Raw genomic sequence first — 23,448 nt, forward strand, 5'->3', positions numbered from 1 at the left:
CTGGTGTTCTCTGATATGTTGGGATTTTGTTGAGTTCAGAATTGAGATATTCCTGCATAAAAATGACTGACAATATAACAACATACACAAATAATATGAATGTACCTGAAGTTTGGTTTAGGAGATTGGAGTATCCTACATCTACTACGTAGTTATTGCTTCCCAACTCTATAATTCAGCCAAAAACGCCAAAAATGTGGGAGGGTTTCCAAAAAGTCGTCAAAAACAAAAAGGACTACACTCTATTATAAAGAAGCGCAGTTGGATTCTTCGGAAGAATCCTCTTCAACCATCCCTGGTAGGCTAGTGCCTACATTCATATTGGCTTCACCTTCCACTACTACCCCCTCTACATCCTCCCTCAACCAATAATCAACCGCTCATCTGGATATGCAACCATCGTCAAGGTTAAACCTTGTCCTGAAATTATCATCTATGGTCGTGTAAACATCATAGGTATCTCTCATAGACATTGGAACAACAATACTCCAGTTTTCATCTGCGGGATCAATGATGTACCAAACCTATCTTGCTTGCCTAGCTAAGATAAATGGTTCATCTGTTGGGAGATTTGTTGTGTACATCAAGTGCTGAAAGTTTACCATCTTATACTTGTACTCATCATCCTTAACACCTTTCTCTGGGTCAGCCCAATCGCATTTAAATAGAAGAAAGCGGATTTCATTACTGTACTCCACCTCTATAATGTCAGTTACTAACCCATAATATGCGACCGAACCTGCCCGAGGATTTAGGTCTCTTGCACTTGCATAGCTAATCGTCTCTACATTGACCATCACACCAGCACACTGAGTCTTTTTTCCTTCGTCCCTTGATTTAACTCGAAACCGGATTCCAGAGACGATGCAAGACGTGAATCTTGTTGCATGCGTGTAAGGTCCTTGTGCTAGTGTCTTTATGTTCGCAGTGATTGTGCCATCGACATTGTGGGTAGGATCCTCTACCTACAGACAAGTTAAGTATATTTACTTTCGCAGTAAATTTTTTATTGACTGTACCCCCAACTCTAAATTGTGATATTTTTGTACCCACATAGGTTTGAAACCACCCTGGAAATTGTTTGATGTGAATCTGCTGCACTTCTCGGGGGCTTGCATTGGGTCGCATTCTCTTAATACTTTCTAGATGCACACTGCGGATGAAAGAAGGGGAGTCCCCAAGGATTTTAGACATGGTAACCCATAATAAGACAAAATATCCTTTATTGAAGATACATACCTTCTGAGTGGACCAATAACTTCGACATTGCCTAATATGTATCCGTGTATTTGTTGCAAAGTGATGAAATCGAGGTTACACCGGGACCCAAAAAGACCACGCCCCCTTATTGATCCAAGATCGTCATGTCGCACAACACGATTCTCTTTAGTCTCTAAATCCCCAAGATATCTCGAACAGAATGTCATACACTCTTCCACGAGGTATCCATGTGCAATTGAACCATTCGGATTCGCACGGTTCCGTACATATCTCTTGAGAGTACCTAAATACCTTTCGATTGGATACATCCACCTATACTGAACAGGTCCTCCAAGCATCGCCTCCTCTAGTAAGTGAATCGGAAGATGTTCCATAAAATCAAAAAAAGAAGGTGGGAATAGTTTCTCTAAGTGACATAGCGTCAGAGCAATTCTATCTTATAGCTTCTCAAGATCCCGTACTGTGTTGTTTGTTGAACACATTAAGTTGAGGAAGGTGCAAAGTTCCATCAACACAACGACAACTTCTTTGGGTAAAGCCCTACAAGAATAGAAAAAATCACCTCTCACAAAGTCATGCAACTGTAGTGCCAATAGTACAAAACGATGGGTTGGGTAGTGCATAATGTACCGTCTAACTGCAACACCAAGGATTCGCTGCATTAGAATGTGGCAATCATGGCTCTTCAACCCCCATATTGTTTGTTGTTCTATTCTGACCCGACGAGCTAAATTAGAACTAAAACCATCTGGGGTCTCAAATTTTTCAAAACTGATAGGAATATTTTTTTTCGGAACAGGACATGGTGTACGCGGCTGCCGGTAAGTAAACCCTACCATTGGGCTTGGAAACTGGATGCAAAGAACTCCGTATATTCATCAATTGCAAGTCCTTCCTCGTACTAAGGTTGTCCTTTGTCTTCCCCTTAGTGCCTAACAATGTATGCAAGATATTTTCACAAACATTCTTTTCAATGTGCATCAAGTCCAGATTATGTCGTATATCATGATCAGCCCAATATGGTAATTCAAGAAAAATGTTTTTTTTTTTCTTCCATGTGGATGATTGTCTTTGCTCTCTCCGACGCTGTTTTCTAGATTGTTGTGCCGCTTGTTGCGCAACCAAATCCTCCTTACGGTAGGCAGTAGGAACATCCCTCAACTGATCATGTAACTCGGCAACGGTTATGCGTGTGACGCTGGGCTCAAAGTTCATCGTTCCATCAAAGGAATGCCGATCACGTCGCATCCTGTGCCCATCAGGTAAGAAACGCCTATGGCCACAGTAGCAAAATTTGTGCCCATTCTTCAAATATGTAGAGTGTGTCCGTACACCACAATTTGGACATGCATTTCCCCCGCGTGTCGGCCATCCAGATAACATAGCATAATCTGGAAAATCACTAATGGTCCATAGTAAGGCAGCACGCATTTGGAAGTACTCTTGACTTACTGCGTCAAATGTTCTCAAGCCAATGTCCCACAACTCCTTCAACTCAGCCACAAGAGGCTGCAGAAACACATCGATCCGATCTCCCGGCCCTTTAGGACCGTCTATTATTGTAGAAATGAGGAATGATGGTTGTTTCATACATAACCATGGGGGTAAATTATAGATCACGAGCACCACTGGCCAAATGCTATAATTAACACTCATGTTACCAAAAGGATTGAAGCCATCGGACGCCAATCCCAATCGTACATTTCGAATGTCATCGGAAAATAATGGATTTCGAAGATCAAACCTTTTCCATGTCACTATCAGCTGGGTGCCGCAAAACGCCATCATCAACACGAGATTCAGCATGCCACCGCATTGACGCTGCTGTTTTGGAGGACAAGAACATTCGCTGTAAACGGGGAATTAATGGAAAATACCTCATCTTTTTTACAGACACGGTGGAGCTCCCTTCGACAAACCTCCTTCCACCGCATACAACACATGCCTGAAGATCTGCATCCTCTCCGGTGAACAACATACAATTGTTCATGCATGCGTCCACAGCCTTAAAAGTAAATCCCAACTCTTTTGTTATTTTGTTTGCCTCGTAGTAAGTCTTCGACAACACCACATCATCGGGTAGAGCATCCCTCAACAAGGTTAGCAGAAGGTCAAATGATTTATTTGACCATTGATACAAAACCTTCAAATGCATAAGGCGTGCGATAAATGATAACCTACTCAATTTCTTAGACCCCGGTATTAGGTCCTTTTGCAAATCTTCTAACATGTCTTTCAATCCCTTCTTACCGCTCTCTATCCCCTCTTCATGATCCACGTCATTTATGTTTACATGACTGTTCTCTGGGTTTACATTGTGTGAGAAAACACACTCGCACAGAAGCAGGTCTAGTTCATCTTCCCGTTGCGAAGTCATCTCATCTTCAACCAAGTTGCTAGTGGTCGTCTCACTCCCCGCTTCCCCATGCCAAGTCCACACCTTGTACGAGGTGTCAAACCCGTACATGATACAATGGAGCAAGATCTCCCTACGGCTATAATTTGCACGATTGCCACAAATCTTACAGGGGCAGTGCACAACTGATTCAGTGTTTTTCCGGTGAAAGCATAGCTTAAGAATTGGATCACTTTGTCAAAGTATCTATTGGAAGTGTAGTCGGATTCTTCTATCCAAGTCCTATCCATCTAATAAACAATTTTGGAAAGAATCCAATCAAGCAGCCACCAACGTAGTTACGGGGTAATGACAACACATTATATGCTAGTTATGTATGTATCGGTTGTGTGACAATAATTTGACTTATTTGTTTCAACTTTCAACTATATGTGGATATGATGTCTATCTTTGTAAGAAAACTTGCATGTTCCTTAAACAATTCATAACTCATCAATATGTTCTACAATAAAACAGCCGGTAATGTAATACAATGCATAGTGTGTAATGTATCAGCAAGCAAATAAGAAATATAACCACTTCTGGGTTACGCCCCAAAAATATATACAACTGAAACAAACTGAAAAACACCGCCCTTGCATTAGACATGCGAAAAACACCGTTATGAAACAAATATTATTTAGTTGTTATGAACTAACTAATGAAATAAGACTAACCGGATCAAAAGAAGACACTAGAATAAAAATAAAGAACCAAAAATAAGACATATGCCTCCAATGAGGCCGAATTTAAAGTATCAAAAAATTAACAGCCCCTTAAAACCAAAAATGATAGCAGAATCATGTTTGTTCGATCTCTCCAAAAGGAAACTTATCTCCAAACCCATATATCCTATAAGCTCTAAGCATAGTGATGTACCACTATAATTCTCATATTGTTATGAACTTCAATTAACACCTTTGCAGGCCATAAAATAAAAGAGGAGGAATGAATAACGTACAAAATTTATTTGGCGGAAGCAGGCACAGGTACAAGTACGCTCCTCTACCCGTAGGTCATCTCCAAAGATAATATCGACCCCCTAAGCACATTCACGCACAAAAATTTCTGCCACTGGACACCATTCCTATTGGAGAATCAAAAAGACAGTGTGAATTCATAAGCAAATATATATCTACTACTTGCAGTAATCACATAAGCTTAGAAGCAGAGGGCAGATAAATTGTAAAAAATAAAAGTCAAACCAAATTTCAGAACCTCCAAAATAATGGCAATGAAAGTTACAACACACTTTTTTTTTTTAATTTCTTATCTTCAGAATTGATAAAATCATAGTGTTCCTTTATCACACTAATAAAGAAAGACACATTTTCATCCTGAGGATGCTGGTTGAGCCGCAGGTTGATTTTGATTCTAATTTCTAAAACCCTTAGAAACATTGTTTTGAGCTCTGTGCTGATAAGCTGAACTGACAGAACCAGATTTGACTAAAAAACTAATACTATTGTCATATTATAGATTTCTTGGAGGGATCTGAAAGTTTTGAATTTGCTTCACAAATCAACTTAAAAGCACCCTTGGCTCTAGGAAATCGGTTCTTGTCGGGATGGAGACTGAGGGCCAACCGTCGATATTGTTTCTTGATCTTTGATTCATCAGCCAGCTTCTCAACTTGAAGGATTCCATACCAATCCTTTTCAGATCCTAATCTATTTTGAGTTGAACAATGAGCATCATAGATGCTTAGCAACTGGCTAATACTGTCAAGTCCTGGGTAAAGGTTTTGCGCTTTCAAAACAAACTTTGGAGCACCTTCAAACTCATTCTCTTCCATCTTGCGCTGAACAACTGACCTTGCCTGTATGGCCTCATATTTGTTGCACTCCATTCTCTATATGAAGATCGGGAAATTTCAAAGAGACAAGTAATAATGAATTCCTCTCTTTGCTTAAATCAGATGCCTCGGCAATAAAAAAACTGAAGTTCAAAAATCTGTTTGGACTTGTGATTGTTTGGAGCAGTGCAATGCCATCCACAGCCAAGAATGTGGCAGTCCATTGCATGCTAAATACTGTGGTAATCATTTAATCATCACCACCGACTTTCACCAACTTGAATATGAAGCTTGTAATTTCCCAATTGCAGTTCAAGTGTTTGAAAGGGGTAAACAAATAATTTGGTGTTGGGAGTGGATTGAGACAAAAAAAAAAAAACTACTTCTTAAACATATCTAAATAAGCTCTGCACTATGAACAATCCTCGAAATTCTCGAAATCCCCCTCATCATCATTACTTTCAGACGAATCCTCGAAATTCTCAAAATCCTCGCCAAAAAGAGAGTCCCCTTCCTCTGCGTGCACAACACAATCAATCCCGGTAGGTGCCGTTACAGATGCAAACCCGGTCACGAGGCGGCGAGAAGGACAAGAGCGCAGGAAAACAAATCCTGCTAATCCCCTCCAAAAATTCAAACATTACAGTAATTCCCTCCAAAAACTTGAAGAAGCCCTGATACCACTTCTTTTATACCCATTACATTTGTGTAATTAGGTACGAAATAATTTCAACCATAAAGATATCCAAAAGCCACAAAATCGATTTTTACGCAGTCAATGGAAAATCTAGGTTTTAAATCCAAAAACCTACATTGCAAAAACTTGATCGAATAAATGAACATCAAGTAGATGATTATTATACTATATAAAAAATCCTCAAAACACACAAATACGTTGGGTTAACAAATTGTTTTAACTCACCCGTCGATTTTGCGCCCTAAAACGTAGCCCGAATGACCGTCTTCAAACCTAGCTGATGAAGGTCGCGAGCTTAGGGTGAATTTTGGGCTGCCTTCCACTAGCAACGGCGGCGAGAAGGTGGAGGCGACGGCATTGCGAAGGTGGAGGCAACGGCGGAGCGAGTCTGAGGCTTCTCTGTAAATTCGTCTAAGGAGAGAAGCGAAAAATAATTTGATTTGATTTATTGTATATGGAATGTTGGCCGAAGACGAAGACATAAAAGCGCTTTGACGCTTTTTTATTTTTAATTTTGTTTTTAGTAATAAGTTTTATATTGAATTTATTTTAATTTAACAAAACATTACTTAATAATTTATTAAGTAATGAAAAGCTTGTATTTAATTATTTTTGAAATTATTTTTAGATTTAATTTTCAAAAAAATTTAAATTTATAATACTTACTTTTTTGGTTACGGTCGGTCCACGTAACAAATATATATAAGATAACTTTTTGTCAAAATTGTATTTGGTACGGATAAATTTTTGTAACAAAAGAAAAAAAAGGTTGACCACCGCCCGTTTTGTTTTGTTTCGACATAAATTGTAACATAAACCACTTTTTGTGACGAGATTATTGTTACAGAACATCAGCCCGTTACCAAAAAAAAACCTTTTTTTGGTAGTGATTATAGCCGGCTTTAATCAATCCTAAATTTTAATACGTTAAAATAAAAAATGAAATTAGATAGGATATAATTATATTATCTATTCTAATCTTATATAAGAAGGGTTACGACACTAATTTGAAGAAATCAGTATCGTGATTTACAAAATTAGCACATGTAAAATATGAAAATAAGCATGTTACATGTATTGTGTGAGACTATATTACGTATAGTATTTATATTATATTAATATAAATAATGTGCTACCAATAGTAATATCATGTGTTATTTGTTAGCACATTACTTACGTATTGTTCAACACAATGCTAAATTTAACCACACCCTAGCAATACATGACAATGATCCATACAATACATATTATCATGTACCTCATCATATAAAACATATTCATATAGCACACTTGTATATATAAACTATCGACACATGATAAAAATATATACGTTTCATGTTGTAGTAATTAAAATCTTACACTAATAGACCATATTTTATATGCTGATCAGAGCTAATTACTACGGTGACGATTAATTTTAACCACTACTTAACTGTTCATGTGTATATATATATATATGTCGACAAGAATATGTAGAGAGGATTTCGAATAATTTTCGAGGGATTTTCATTACAACGCGTAAATACTTCGACAACAACATCGATCGAGCCAAAGCACGCACGACCCAGAATCGACAATTTCGATCTTTTTTAACACCATACTATTCATCCTTAGATCCATCAAGAATCAAGTGAACTCGTGATAGTAAAGCTGTCGAATATTCACCGGCGAACAATCATTTTCGTCGCCATCCAACAATCGATCGGCGACAATGCGATTCGCAGCATCCGTCGGATGATACGCGTCCCAAAACACATACGCGCTTCGATTGGGGCACGCTGCTGCAGTCGCGTTATTCCCATTCCCGTCGTAGCAGAAGAACGGCGGGACATAGCCTCCACAACACGGCCCGTCGTTGTTCCCAAAACCTGTCGACTCATATTAGTACATTACACATTCCAACATCGAAAATGATACAGTTTCATAGCTCACCGTAATCTCCATAGTTGTCGATGATCTCTAAAAATATGTCGTAAGAATTCACGTAAACGAAGATCGCATCAGCCCCCGCGTCGACATTCAGCTGATTTATCTCGACTTTTAGTCGCTGATTGTAGCTGCTGACGAAGGCGTTAACCGTAGCTGCGCATTCTCTGCTCGGGACGAGACTAATGGCGCGGATGAAAGGTATGCATCCGAGAGGGCCTATCCCGACGACGACAATCTTACGAGCCCCTAAACCGTGCAATCGCTTTGCGCGAAAATAAGGATTTCTCGTCAGAAAACAGAAATTCGATTTTGAATGTCGAACGGGGGAGATGAGACGTCGTTTTACCTTAAGCTGTTCCGTTAGATTCGAAACCATGAAATCTTGGAACGTCGCCATGGAGACGTTCCCGTTGAGAAACGCAAACGGTTGTTGGAAGTAGTTTATGACGTCGTTGGACCCGATAGTTATTGAGAAAACTGTGTTCTTTAGGACATCCTTTGTCCTATTTTCGCCCGCAGAGCTCACCATGTAGTTTCTCGTCATCTCGAAATTGCTGATCTGCTCGGACAACGGTAGCCTTTCGATCTGCCATATAAGACACACATTAGTCCTCCACGAATCCGCGATGAATTCTTTCGATTAATTGTTAGAGTAAATGATACGAAAGAAAATAAAAGCACATACGAAGAGAGTTCCGGTCCCGTTCAAGATCCCCGAACCTCCCGAAGCATAGTTAACTCCAACATCGAAGGCGTATGCGGCGGCATTCGGGCTTAAATAAGGCGGCGGGAACGATTTTGCTCCGAGAGCTTCGCCTAAAAAAGCTCAAAAAAAATCAATAACAATGGCATATTTAAGACGATCAATGTCAAATATATGTTTCTTTAGGTTGTGTTATTCTCATTTTATTACAAATTTTTACTATTTAATTTTTTTTCAAAAATATCAAATTAAATAATTTATTTTATTATATTATACTATATTTTACATTCAAAATATAACATCAAACAACTATTCAAATTCAATTTTTTACTAGTAAAATATTCAAACTCAAAAAATCCAAATCCACAAACACACCATTAAGGTATGATTTTGTTTATCAAAATTTTTCCTCCGAATCATCGAATCAAATACTTTTTTTCTATTTAGTACTATGTTATACTTTCTTCGTTCCAAAATAATAGTCTCATATTATTATTTTCATCTGTTTCAAAACAATAGTTCAGTTTTTTATTTTTGGTAACTATCTCATCATTTTTTTTTACAAAATTATCCCAATTTCTTTCACACTAATTACATAAATAAGGATATTTTAGTCTTTTAAAACACTTTTACACCCACCAGAGTGCGTATTATATATTTATTTATATCACATCAAATCAATTAGTATTTCAACCCTAAATTCAAAACGTATCAAGAATTGGATTAATGTGATAACCTATGAGATCTCCTATGGTGTGTCCATTGGTGAATCTTCCGGTGGGATGGCCGCCGGAGGGAGCAAAATCGATGCCGTAAGGGGGCGAATCGGCCTTGGACAATGTGAAGAGATAGTTATTATTACCTGTGTCGACGAGGGAATCTCCGAACAGAAACGAAGTGAAACATAAGGAGGGAACAATCTGGGAATTCAAGAGGTGGTAATAAAATGTGAAGAGAGTTGGAAGAATCTTCTTCTTCATAGTGTTTTTTGGATTTACAGAAGGTGTGTGTGTGATGTGAAGCTAGCTTATAGTTCATTCAATTCCTTGTACGTGTTGGAATATGTCAATGAGAATTGGTCCATCCAATCAACACTGGGAATCCATGCCACAAGATTCAGTTAGGATTCTTTATCTACTTCGATTCGATTCGATTCGATTGACAGTAAGTACAGTAGAGTTAGTCCTTTAATTCTTACAGAATCACAGAATGTTTATGTCGAATGTTTCTGTCAACCATTATCCATTCTTCATTTATTTGTCTTCTTTTTTTCCAGATTATAATAATCTGTTTGTTTGGATATGGGGGCTTCGATTACATCTTCAACAATTCATTATATATATTTATATTTTCTTCATAAAAAATACATAAATCCGTCCACTTGAAAAAATTACATTTTCTTATCTTTTTGTTGTATATTTCCTTCAAAATAAAAATCTACCTATTATACTTTTTAAATACTCTTCAATCACATTTATATACACAAATATCATTTCATTACAAATAAATTCATAAAGATAAATTAGTCATTGAATATAAAAAAAACATCAACTATCATTAAAACATTGTATTTCTTAATACACACACCAAAAGTAATTATTACTCTATCAAATAAACTGAGGAAAATATAAAATTAATATTTTAATATTTTATATTATATTAAAAATTATTTTTACATTATCATATCAACATTCATTTATATTATATTAAATAATTATATTAATGAGTTTTTACTTATTCTCAATTTCAAAGTCCACTTTCAACTTATTACCAAATACTTCAAGACAAACTTTAACAATTTTTATTTATATTTTTTAAGTTTAAGATTTGAATTTCAAATTCAAGTTTTATAATAATAATAAAAAAAAGTAAAATAAAATAATATCTAATATGATATAAATAGTTAATCTTACATCCAAATATTTACATAGGTTGTGTTCTAGACGAGTCATTACTAAAGCAAGTATAGTTACTTCTCAACCATAAAATTCAACTCCAATAATTCCAATCTTAATTTCGAGGGAAGTATCGAACCAAAAATCTTCCGGTAAACAGGAGGAACAAATGCATGGTTTGCCTATATACCATAGTGGCAGCACAATTAAAGATAAATATAGAACCAAAGGAGCCACAAGAATGAACTCTCGCCCCTAAAAGGACACGCAACGTCTTGTGTGCTAGGGTCTCACCAGAGGATGTGACTCAAAATTTTAAAGAGAGATTTTTAGAGGAAGACGATGCTCCCACTTTCAGACATGTGGGATGATTCACCACATAATTCCAAGAGTTGGGAAAAATCCCTATTTCAAATTGCATTTGTTTCATTTTCATTGACAAAAAATATTTTTTCTTGATTTGTTAATTTATCATCAGGGCAGTTTCAAATTGGGAAGGATATGGAAACATCGTGCCAATACATGATTCTTTAATACTATATCTACCGTTTCCTTGATTGATATATACTCCAAGTTAAAGAGATTCCAGAAAAATCTGCTATATGGTTTATAGAACATGTGAAACCACCAAAAAGTAGATTGCTCAATGATAATCCAAGGGAGCCAGTTGACTAACTTCTAGGACGAGAAAATGATAAGTGTAAATAGATTAGTGTAAATGATAAGTAGTCTTTTTATTATTATTATTATTTCTTTTTAGCATAGAAGCTCAATTTAAATTAAAAAAATGAGGATACATGTAGATTCCTTAAATTTTGAGTAATTGGTGGATTTTAATTGGTAAAATTTAAATTTCAATAATTTATACAAATTTAAGGCAATTAAAACACAAAAATCACAAATTTCTTCGTCGATAATCGGTTATTTTGCAATCGATTATCTTGTGAGTGAAAATACAACGGGCCGGTGTACTAAATTAATTTGGAAGAAATAAATAAATATTATTTATTTATTGTGTATGGGGTTTGGTTAATATTTTGACTATTTTGTCTGTCTCGAGACAAACCAAATTGTGCAACCCCACATTAAACCCGGGTATATGGCCTAAGTCGCAATATTATTTGGACAAAATATTATCCACTGGATAGATTTATTATAATCTCAAACGGAAGGTTTGAAATTAAAATAAATTACAATCGTTTCAAACGGAATGTTTGAAATTAGAATAAATTACGATCGTCACAAACGGAAAGTTTGTAACTATTAATCAATTATGATTGCTTCAAACGGAAGGTTTGAATTTAGAATAAATTACATCGATAATTAAGGCCGTAATTATGATCATAATTGATCTCCTGCCATTTTGGCCGAGTGAAGACGCCTATATAAAGGGCCTCTCCCTTCATTCTAAAAACCAACACAAACAATTCTCTCATCCTTCTCTCATTTCTTCTAGCTTTCCGGCAGCTTTTCCAGCTCAGTTCCTCTCTCGTTTTGTTCGCCGGAGCTCCAACGATTAGATGTGTCACTCTCATTAGAGACGGAAACCGTTTTATCTCTGGGTTAGAACGTCATCCACTGGAATCTAATTTTCGGAAAGAGGATTCATCATCGACTCGGTTTCATATTTATTCTCGCAATACCCATATACTCCAACAATAAAAATTAGATACTATTTTGCGAGAATGTCAACCCCTGCGGAAGCTGCTGCCGGAGAAGTCGCAGGAGCCGTCTCCGGAATTTCCGCCAGAGGAGTCGCCGGAGCCGCCGGCGGAGGAGTCTCCGGAGCCGTTGCCGGAATTGCGACTGGAGGAGTCACCAGAATCTATACCGGAGGAATTTCCGGAGCTGTCGCTGAAGCCGTTGCCGGAGGAGTCTTTGGAATGTTCGCCGGAGGAGTCGCCGGAGCTGCCGCCGGAGGAATCACCGAAGCCACCGTCGGAGGAGCCGCGGCCGGAGCCGTAGACAAGGTAGTAGGTCCTCCACTTGGGCCAGTTCCCTTTATGGGTAGCCCTATATTTTCTGGATTTGCCCCTGAGGGATATGAGGGATTTCCTGGATTTGTAGTCGCACCCTCTACTTCATTTGCGGCCCAAACTGTTGGTCCTGTGCTTGGCCACGGATGATGCCCCATGTACAAGTTCCACAACCATTCACGGGAGTGGACTTTAAGAGGTGACAGGAGAAGATGCTCTTCTACCTGACTGCGATTGGGTTTGCCATGTTCGTGTTGCACGATGGCCCAATCACCCTAGAGCCCGGTGCAGATCAGCAGACGCATGCGAATAATGCATCGTGGGAATACGGAGACTACATGACAAGATACTATATTATGTAGTCTCTTTAACTCTCTTTATAATATATATTGCAAAATAAAGAGTGCGAAAGGGTTCTGGGATGCCCTTGAGAAAAAATATAAGTCCAAGAATGCCGGGTCTAATATATTTGTTGTGGTCCGGTTTATGGACTGAGATGGTAGATGGAAAGTCTGTTGTCGAACAAGTGGAAGAATTTCAACATATTATTCACTCTGTTATTGACGAGGAGATGCCACTGCTAGAAAAGTTCATCACAAGTGTGATAATCGAGAAATTGCCCCCGAGTTGGAGCAACTTCAAGCACGGGCTGAAGCATGAGCTAAAGCAAGTGGGGCTTGAAGATCTGATTGTCCAAATCCTGATAGAGGAAGACAATAGAAAACAACATAAGGCTAAAAGTGGAGATAATGCTAAAGCCAACTTGGTCGGAGATCCCGCCAAAAAACGTGCACGCCTAACTCAAACGGACAAGGGCAAAGCCAAACAGTCCAAGTTTATAGGTAATTATTTTAACTGTGGTAAAACATGACACCAGGTTAAGGATTGCAAGGCACTGAAAAAGAAGAAGCAGAGTTCCCAACTGGTCGAGACGAGCCACCGGACTGATCGTGATCTCAATAATGACAACCTTGTCGCTGTTGTGTACGAAACAAATAATGTGGAAAGTCCGAGAGCTTGGTATATTGACACCTGAGCAATCTGCCATATTTGCTCCGACAAAATAAACTTCTCGACATACAAAGAGACCGAAGGGAGGAAGCTACACATGGGAAATCACGCAACTTCTGAGGTCCAAGCGTAGGGATTGTAGTGTTGAAGATGACCTCTTGCAAAGAACTAACCTTGAAAGATGTCCTACATGTGCCAGACATTCGGAAAAATCTCGTCTCAGGATCGCTACTAGTTCGGCATAGTTTTAAACTTGTCTTTGTAGCAGATAAATTTATATTATCGAAAAACGAGATGTTCCTAGCTAGGGTTTATCTTACAAATGGGCTGTTCAAATTGAATGTAATGGCCATGCGCCGAGCACCACCTACTGATAATAAAAATGTTGTTTTTTCTTCGTGTTTGATTGAGTGTTCTGATTTATGGCATTGTAGACTAGGTCATGTAAACCTAAATGCTATAAAAAGATTAGTAAATATGAATTTACTAAATATAAAAGAGGTGAACACTCAAAATAAATGTGAAGTTTGCGTGTGGAGGCCAAAATGACAAAATTACCATTCTCATATGTCGAAAGGAAGACTAAGCCATTAGAGTTAATTCGCACTGATGTATGTGATTTAAAATTTGTGCAAACTAGAGGTGGAAAGAAATATTTCAACACCTTTACCGATGACTGCACAAAGTATTGTTATCTTGACCTATTAAAGGAAAAGAGCGAAGCAATCGAGGCCTTCAAGAACTTCAAAACTGAGGCAGAAAATCAACTTGACTGTAAAATCAAGACAATTCGAAGTGATAGAGGTGACGAATATGTGGCCCCATTCAAAGAATTATGTAACGAAAGTGGCATAATTCCTTAGACAACGGCTCCATATTCACCTCAATCGAACGGCGTTGCAGAACGCGAAAATTGCACACTTAAGAAAATGATGAATGTCTTGTTGATAAGTTAGGACTTCCCCAAAACCTATGAGGGAGGCTGTACTAACTGAAAATTATATCATGAACAAGATTCCACTTAAGGGTAAGGATGCCACCCCTTACGAACTATGAAAAGGCAAGAAACCCACATAAAAATACTTAAAAGTGTGGGAGTGCCTAGCAAAAGTGGAAGTTTCGCCTCTAAAGCAAGTCGCTATCGGCCCAAAAATGGTAGATTACATATTTATCGGATACGTACTAAACAATAGTGCTTATCGTTTCATAGTTCACAAATCGGAAATCCCTAGGATGACCGAGAGAACTACGATGGAATCAAGGAATGTCACATTCTTTGAAAATATCTACCCTTGTAAGGAAAGGATGCAGTCAAACCCAAAATTCGTAGATGAAGAACTACGGGGGGTAAAAAGACAAATGACCAATAGCCCTGATCAAGGGGCTTCAGAGCCTATGCATAGCAAAACGACAAGGGTCGAGAAAACCTTTGGTCCGGATTTTGTTACATATATGTTAGACAATGATCCAACAACGATCAATAAAGGATTATCTAGTCCTGGTGCTCCTTTTTGGAAGGAAGCAATAGATAGTGAAATAGACTCAATAATGCATAATAACACTTCGGTGTTATTTGACCTACCCGAAGGTTGCAAACCATTAGGGTGTAAATGGGTTTTGAAAAAGAAACTCAAGGTTGATTGGTCTATTGACAAATACAAAACCCGTCTCGTAGTAAAAGGCTACAGACAAACCGAAGGGTACTGCGATGCCAATTGGATATCCGATACAAAAGATTCACTGTCTACAAGTGGATATGTATTTACGATTGGAGGTGGAGCTGTTTCGTGGAAATCCAAAAATACAGACGTGCATTGCACGGTCCACAATGGAATCGGAGTTCATCGCTTTGGACAAAGCTGGCGAAGAAGCTGAATGGCTGAGGAACTTAATATATAATATTCCATACTGGACTAAACCAGTACCTCCCGTAATGATTTACTGCGATAGCCAAGCTGCAATAGCAATGGCTAAAAATGAAATTTACAACGGTAAATCCTGACATATCCGACGTAGACATAACACTGTAAGGCATTTGATCACCAATGGGGTTTTGACTATTGAATATGTAAAATCAATAGAAAACTTAGCAAATCCGCTAACCAAAGGGTTGCAGAGAGATCAAATGTACAAACTGCTAAAGAGAATGGGTTTGAAATCCACAAGATAGAGACAACTACAGTAGTAACCCAACCAAATCACTTGGAAATCTCAAACCTTGGTTCAATGGGAAAACTAAACTGTAAGATTCCGACACGAACACTCAATTTCAATTCCCTGAAAATCAATGAGTGTTATAATGTGCAAAAGTGGTGAGGTTGAGTCATTACTCTTAATGATCCTAAATGTGTGAATTAGATACCTTGATATAGGATTACCTATAAAAGTGTGAAGTGTGGGCCGCTTCAAATGAAACACTTATGAATCCAAATATGAGATCCATGGCCGAAATGGATCAAAACGTTAGAACAAAGTTGAGACTGAGATAGCGATACGTCAATATTATTGACTAAGTGCACGCAGAGGTAGAACAGTTCAATGCATCATGTCAACTGGGCCACCAGTACACTATGTAATGTTTACTATGGAAGGTTCAAAGTTAAAAACTACATGTCCCGATGTGTCAATGTCTCACAGGGATTGAGCTGGGTTTTTGTCATTTATGGACATTTCCACTCATATGGGGGATTGTTGGATAATTGATTATTTTGCAATCGATTATCTTGTGAATAAAAATACGGCGGGCCGGTGTACCAAATTAATTAAATTAATTTGGAAGGAATAAATAAATTATTTATTCATTCTGTATGGGGTTTGGTTAATATTTTGGCTATTTTGTCTGTCTCGAGACAAACCAAATTGTGCAACCCCAAATTAAACCCGGGTATATGGCCTAAGTCGCAATATTATTTGGACGAAATATTATCCGTTGGATAGATTTATTATAATCTCAAACGGAAGGTTTGAAATTAGAATAAATTACAATCGTTTCAAACGGAAGGTTTGAAATTAGAATAATTACGATCGTCACAAACGGAAAGTTTGTAACTAGAATCAATAACGATTGCTTCAAATGGAAGGTTTGAATTTAGAATAAATTACATCGATAATTAAGGTCGTAATTATGATCGTAATTGATCCCATGCCATTTTGGCCGAGTGGAGACGCCTATATAAATGGTCTCCCCCTTCATTCTAAAAACCAACACAAACAATTCTCTCATCCTTCTCTCATCTCTTCTAATTTTCCGGCAGCCTTCCTAGCTCAGTTCCTCTATCGTTTTGTTCGTCGGAGCTTCAACGATTAGAGGTGCCACTCTCATTGGAGACGAAAACCGTTTTATCTTTGGGTTAGAACGCCATCCACCGGAGGCACTACCGGGGCGTATCTAATTTTTGGAAAGGGAATCCATCATCGACTCAGTTTCACGTTTATTGTCGCAATACGTTTAGTCGACTTTGTGTTAAAATTTACCTCAAAAGTCAATTAAATTAACTTCAACTTATATAAACTATACCTAAAAATTATATCCAAATTCATATAAAATTAAGATATATCATCAACGTAATGGTCTGAAATGTACAGACCTAAATATGAGAACAATTAACTTCATATGATATAACTTATTTGATACAGTTAATCTCATTAGATTAGTAGCATTATTTAAAGAGAAGAATCGGATGACACGTAAAAGTAAGATACAACACATAGCAAACACGAAATCAAAAAATTATTTAAGTTTGAAAATTGCAAAGAAAGTTAAACAAATAAAAACCAAATTGGTGAAAAACAAAACTATATATAAATATATATTCAGAATTTAAGCCAATACCTGAAAATGAAAAAAAGAAAGAGCAACTTTGCTTTGATATATATAAAGCTAATTACATATTTGATGTCTTGTTAGTTAATAAGTAGACTTGTATTCCAAAATGCCAGCATCTAGCCACAAAAGAAGAAATCAATGATATGTCAAAATATAAATGACAAAATTTGTTTATCCATAATATTAATCAATGTGTATATTTTTGAAGAAAATTCAGAAAGTCATCAAAGGTAAATGATTGAAGTATGTTACCTTTGGAGTTGAGCAACAATATTTTCCTAAGGATTTATTTGGTTTGAGGGTTTAGAAGAGGAAGGGAGAGAAGATAAAAAAAGAAAATTTTAATTTTATTTGGTTCATAATTTTTTAAGAGGGATTGGAGAGACAAGAGGTCTTCAATTTAAAATTTACCCAGTTTACTCATTTTAACCAATTATTTTATAACATATGTTCTGACTTTTTAATATTTTTTTAAAATTTAAAAATAATTAATTTAACTAAAATTACAATTTACCCCTCCAATATTTTATTTATTTCCTTCCATTCCTAAACACTCCAACCCAATTTACTTTTACTCTCTTCCAGCCCTAATTTTCTGGTGAGGAAGATACTCCAGTGAAGAGAAGAAGAAGAAGAGAGGGAAGAGAGATAACGGTGGCTTCGGTGGAGCAGACTCCGATGGCTGGTGTTGCGGTCGACGAAGGGTAGGAAAAAAGGCTGAATGGCGGGCGGTGGCTTTGGCGGCAGCGTAAGTCGTCGTCAGGGTGATCGATGAGGGGGAAGAGAATAAGAGAAAGTTGGGAGGAAGAGAAAGAAGTAGAAAAGAGATGAAAGTTTGGGAAGTTTAATTTGGGAATTATGATGAAATTTGAGTTTGATGAATGAATAGGACAATACTGACCGCCGAATGCCTCCGCCAAAGACGTCCACCAATGCGTTCTCGTTCCTTTTCGGTCACGGGCAGGTTAGAATTTTTGGTATATTTGATTTTCTTTATCTCTTATTATTTTAATCCACTACTCTCCCTATTCCTACTTCACAGCCGACGACACACGGTTTGTTTCAATTTCAGTATTTTTTATTTTATTTTTTTTGCATTTTTTGTTGTCATATGGGTGTATTAGGCTTTGATTAAATTTTTATCAGGTATGTATTTCTTTCTCCTTTAAAATTAATTAACCATTAATATGCACATTGTGACTCTATATTGAAATTTTAGAAATTAAGAAGATATGACTATATGTTTGTTTAAAAATATGGAAACCAGTACTGAATATAACTTAATTGTAAAGAACCATTGGGCATATACTAGTGAAATATTTTCAAGTGATCTTGGATAGATTTCTAATCAAACTAGACCCACATTCTGATATCAAGACTTTTTTGTGCCATTATTTAAACCTTCTTATTCATGCAAATTTATCTATTGTGCATTTATCCAAGTTTAACATATCTTATTCTTACATTTATTAAGCAGGCATATGGTTCTTTCTTTCTATGAACTATGTGTGGATAGTCTTCTACATGACATGATGATACCACTTAACTTGTTAATGAATGATTGGTGTTGGGGACAAAAGAACTCAATGCTTATTTGAGCAAGTTTCGCAGCATCCTATTGCATTTGTTGGAAAACTGTCATGAAGCTCTAAAGAAATTAATAATATTTTTGTTGGTTGTTTTTATTGTTCCTAGAATGTGGTTTTAATAATATACAGTTTTGCAAATTTTTTTGTATCTTTAGTTTTGTATGTATGTATTTAGGTGGAACTTGTTTGTTACATTATATCATGTTATCCATGAATTCGTGTTGAATGAATTTAAACGTTGGTGGATTTTAGTGAGTTTTTGGGGCCACGTGGCGGTGTTAATGCGAACCTGTTTTTATATTCCTAATTGTAAATTAAGTTGTGAATGAACTTGTTCTTATATACCTACTTTATATAAATTTTTCATGATTAAACATAAGAAAAAGAAATCAAATCATTTTATATTAACCATCAATCATGTAACACATATCATTAAAATAAAGTATGCATACCTACATATTCATTGTGTCCTATTACTACTATTAATCATTAAAAGAAAACATATCCAATTAATTATAAATTCCCAAAAGGCAAGCAAGAAACATCTTCTAATAATCTGCTCCATGAAACAATACACATTCCAACTGTCTGCTCACTGCATCAATTTTCAAATTCTACTCAATCTCTGCTCTCCTCATTCTCCCTCTTTTCTTAACTGAAGTTTACATATATACATTGTGTCCACCACATCAACCATTACAATTTACAATATTACATATTAAGCGAAATTAAAATGAATATTCTTCCATCGCAACTACCACCCAACTTTCTTGTGACAAACTCCCCAATACTTTAGAGATGATGATAATCACTGTTTTCACCACCAATACGCGATGACTGGACCTAAATACATACACAGTAGAAAAGTTAAACAAAAAAATAGTAAAGTAATATAAAAGTTTTGCGCCAAAAACCATTGTTTTCCTGTGGTGATTAACACCGACAAACAACGCCAACGGAAGATTTTTTCTAAATTTTATGTATGCAGTGTCGAAAGAAAATACATCTAAAAAATCAATATAATCTGCTCTCATTCTTCCGTCAGCCCAAAATATATTTGTAATCATATCATTTTCATCAACTTGAATGGAATATGAGGAATTTGGATCTCTACTTTGCATCCCTTGCAAATATTCTAGCAAACCTCCAGTGTCTCCCATCTCCATGTACTTTGTCCTATTTGATCGTAAGTAATTTTTAGTATCTAGTCTTGTAAATTCTAAGCTATCTCGACCACCAGCTTCCTTAACCATTAAATCATACGAGAGTTTTGGAGCAAGTCCCACATATTCGGCTATATCAATATGAGTAGCATGGACCTCATCTATCCTCTTATGCGATGGAAAAAAAATAAGTCTTTTGAGGACTTGTGAGTTGATTAGTGTGTTCAGAAATAAACTCAAATACTTTGTATTTCTCGTTATCTTTCAATCGAATTTTCATCATTGCCTTGCACCCAAATTTTGTTATTGCCCGCGGAGCTCTTACGTTGATATTTCTTTTATCTTCCCCCCTTGTACCCTCAAGACTACAAGAAAACATTCTAAAATTTTATTTTTCATGTTCGATCTTTTTGCACATTGTGTCTTTTCATACCAAAACCTCTTTTCCTAGCATAAGCTAAAAATTTCCATATTCGTAAAGTCTAATCTACGTGAAGACAGAGACTTATTCAAGCCTAATTCATCAACCTCCATTATTTGTAATTTAAAAATTCAAACACGCATTATTTCAAAAAAATTCAGCAAACATCTCCATTATCTATTCATATCTCATCTATCTCATTAAAAATTTAGCATACATCATTTTTAAAAAAATGCTAATAATTTACCACCAACAATTAATAATCTGCCAAATGTTACCACAAAAAACTACAACACAGTATTTAAGCAAACCTCAATATATCAACACAATGACCAAAATGCATACAAAAAATAAAATAAAATAAAATATACCAAAACGGAGAAAAACTGCGTTAGCGGCAAAGACACTTTTTAGGCTGTGAAGTCAGAAGGAAGTGTATTAGATTAAACCCCATAAAAAAATTAAGTGAAAAAATTCAATAAACATAGAATTCTAATTTACCTGTGACCGGAACGGAGCGAAACGCGTTGGTGGCGTCTTCAGTGGAGGCGTTCGGCAGCCGTCGGCGTCACGAGAAAAGTAGGGCTAGAGTGTCGATGATATTATAGGAGAAAATTTTGGGTGGGAGTGTTACGAATGGAAGGAAAAATAAAAGATTGGAGGGTAAAATTGTAATTTTAATTAAAATAATTTTTTATTTTAAAAAAAATATATTAAAAAATCTAAACCAATGTCATAAAATAATTGGTTAAACTGAATAATTAGAATAAATTTTAAACCGAGGATCTCTTGCCCGCTTGGAGGGGACAATTTTTTCTTTCCCTTCAATTTGAGAGAATTTTGTAAGGAGAAATTTTATTAATATTTTTTTTTTTAATTAAGTACTATACCTTTAAAATTTTTATAATATCTTTCAAAATTTAGTATTTATTTATTTTATTTTTATGTATATCAAATATTGAAATTAGAAATATTAATATATACATATTATATATATTTAGTTATATATAAAAATTATATTATATGTTTTTAATATTTTTACTTTAAAATTTTTAAGCTTAATTATAATTTTTTTTAAATAGAATTATATAAACAAGCATATAATTATATCTATAATAAAAATATTTGAATAAATAAATTTATTGTAAAATAGTTGGATTTAATTTTAATAATTAATTTAATCAATATAAATAAATTTGAATTGATATAAATTATAAGAATTAGTCTTCCCCTTACACCTTTTTTTATTCGTGAGTGGGCATACTAAACTTTTAAGCAAATAGCTTTGGCTAATTTCAAGCAAATAAAAAAAAAAAAGAATTAACATAAATTATTGTAATTAGTATTATAATTGACCCATTATATATTTTTTTTTACTATTTACATGCAAAATTATTACTTCTTTCGTCTTTTTTGAAAAAGTTTTTTAGTATTTTATAATAAATTAAAAGATATAGTATTTTATTTATTAGTAGAAGTGTGTAAGAAATTTTAAATTTTTTGCCTCGTAACTTTTTGTATAAAACAATTGTATATGTAATCGTATATTTGTAATTTAAATAAAAGTTAACGATATTTTAGTATTAGTGTATGATTATTTTTACTTTAAAAAAAATGGTATTTTTAAGTAAGACAGACAAAATATTTAAAAAAATACTTTGAATTATGACGGATAGAGTATTTATTTGTATTTTGAATTTAGTAAATACTTAGATGTATGATCCAAATCAAATTACATCACAAATTATAATAATTCAATTTAAGTATATAAAATATTTTTAATTAAAAATTTAGGGTGTGTTTGGCAATTAGCTAATAGCTTTTAGCTGTTAGCTGATTCAATTAGCTGGTTTGACTAGCTGATTTAATTAGCTGGTTTGACTAGCTGATTCAATTAGCGGTTTGTATTTAAGTGTTTGGTAAAACAACTGTTTGACATTAGCTATTTATACATAAAATGACTATTAAGGACATTGATATATTATTTTTTAAAATATTTAATTTTGTTCATTTTGGTTTGAAATTTATGAGAATTTTTGTTATTAATTATTGAAAATTATAAAAATATTATAAAATATTTATTTTTATTAAAAAATAATAATTTTTTATTAAAATTATGTAATATATAAAATAATAAATCTTTCGTATATATATTTTTATTATGTTAATTATTATTTTAATATATATAAATAAATTAATAACCTTTGTTTTTTCTATTTGATTTAATTTTAAATTATATATTTTACAAATAAAATAATTTATATCTAATAATTAATAACAGTAATTATTTTAAATTTACAAAAAAATAAAAATATAATTTAATAATTAAATATATTAAAAATAATTAATAAATACTGCTATAAAAATATATTTATATGTAAAAATTAAATAATTAAGTTTTAAGGGTAAATAAAGAATAAGCAAAATTAAAATGAAAAAGCTCTTTCAAAATGCTGGGTAGATGTGCTTTTCAGAAATTAGCTTTTTAGGTCCAAAAAGCTCTTTCAGAAAGCTAATTTACCAAACACCTAAATTAGCTTTTTGATTGGTCAAACAGCTAAAAGGGCTGTTCAATAAGCTAAAAGCTCTTCAAACGTTGTTTCCCAAATACCCCCTTAATCAAAATTAGTTGTAATACTCTTAAAAAGAAAATTATATAAGCAAGTATATATATAGTTATATATATATTAATAACGACAAATATTTAAATAAACAAATTTAAATTGATTTAGGTTTAAATTATTGGAATTAATTTTAATAATCAATTCAATATATATATAAATTTAAATTGACATAAACTATTAGAATTAGTCTTTATAATTGGCTT

General features: G+C 34.9%; 3 protein-coding genes across 3 annotated transcripts; 1 reads left to right on the forward strand and 2 right to left on the reverse strand.

Annotated features, from left to right (window-relative positions):
- Positions 1-361: 361 nt before the first annotated feature.
- On the reverse strand, positions 362-2,877 carry LOC127255855 (uncharacterized). The gene is made up of 6 exons (XM_051281607.1): positions 2,058-2,877; positions 1,784-1,858; positions 1,240-1,567; positions 1,054-1,153; positions 603-965; positions 362-433 (listed from the first exon to the last, which is right to left on the reverse strand). The coding sequence occupies exons 1-6, from the start codon at positions 2,875-2,877 to the stop codon at positions 362-364; spliced, it is 1,758 nt and encodes a 585-aa protein (XP_051137564.1).
- Positions 2,878-7,734: 4,857 nt separating this feature from the next.
- Positions 7,735-9,720, reverse strand: LOC127255856 (GDSL esterase/lipase At5g41890). The gene is made up of 5 exons (XM_051281609.1): positions 9,477-9,720; positions 8,723-8,853; positions 8,384-8,623; positions 8,041-8,299; positions 7,735-7,976 (listed from the first exon to the last, which is right to left on the reverse strand). The coding sequence occupies exons 1-5, from the start codon at positions 9,718-9,720 to the stop codon at positions 7,735-7,737; spliced, it is 1,116 nt and encodes a 371-aa protein (XP_051137566.1).
- Positions 9,721-12,320: 2,600 nt separating this feature from the next.
- Positions 12,321-12,761, forward strand: LOC127255857 (glycine-rich cell wall structural protein-like). Its single transcript, XM_051281610.1, has one exon. It carries the CDS (start codon positions 12,321-12,323, stop codon positions 12,759-12,761), a length of 441 nt encoding a protein of 146 aa, XP_051137567.1.
- The last annotated feature ends 10,687 nt before the right edge of the window (positions 12,762-23,448 follow it).

This window comes from Andrographis paniculata, unplaced genomic scaffold, assembly GCF_009805555.1.
Source record: "Andrographis paniculata isolate CXL003 unplaced genomic scaffold, ASM980555v1 Contig54END, whole genome shotgun sequence".
Lineage (NCBI taxonomy): Eukaryota > Viridiplantae > Streptophyta > Magnoliopsida > Lamiales > Acanthaceae > Andrographis > Andrographis paniculata.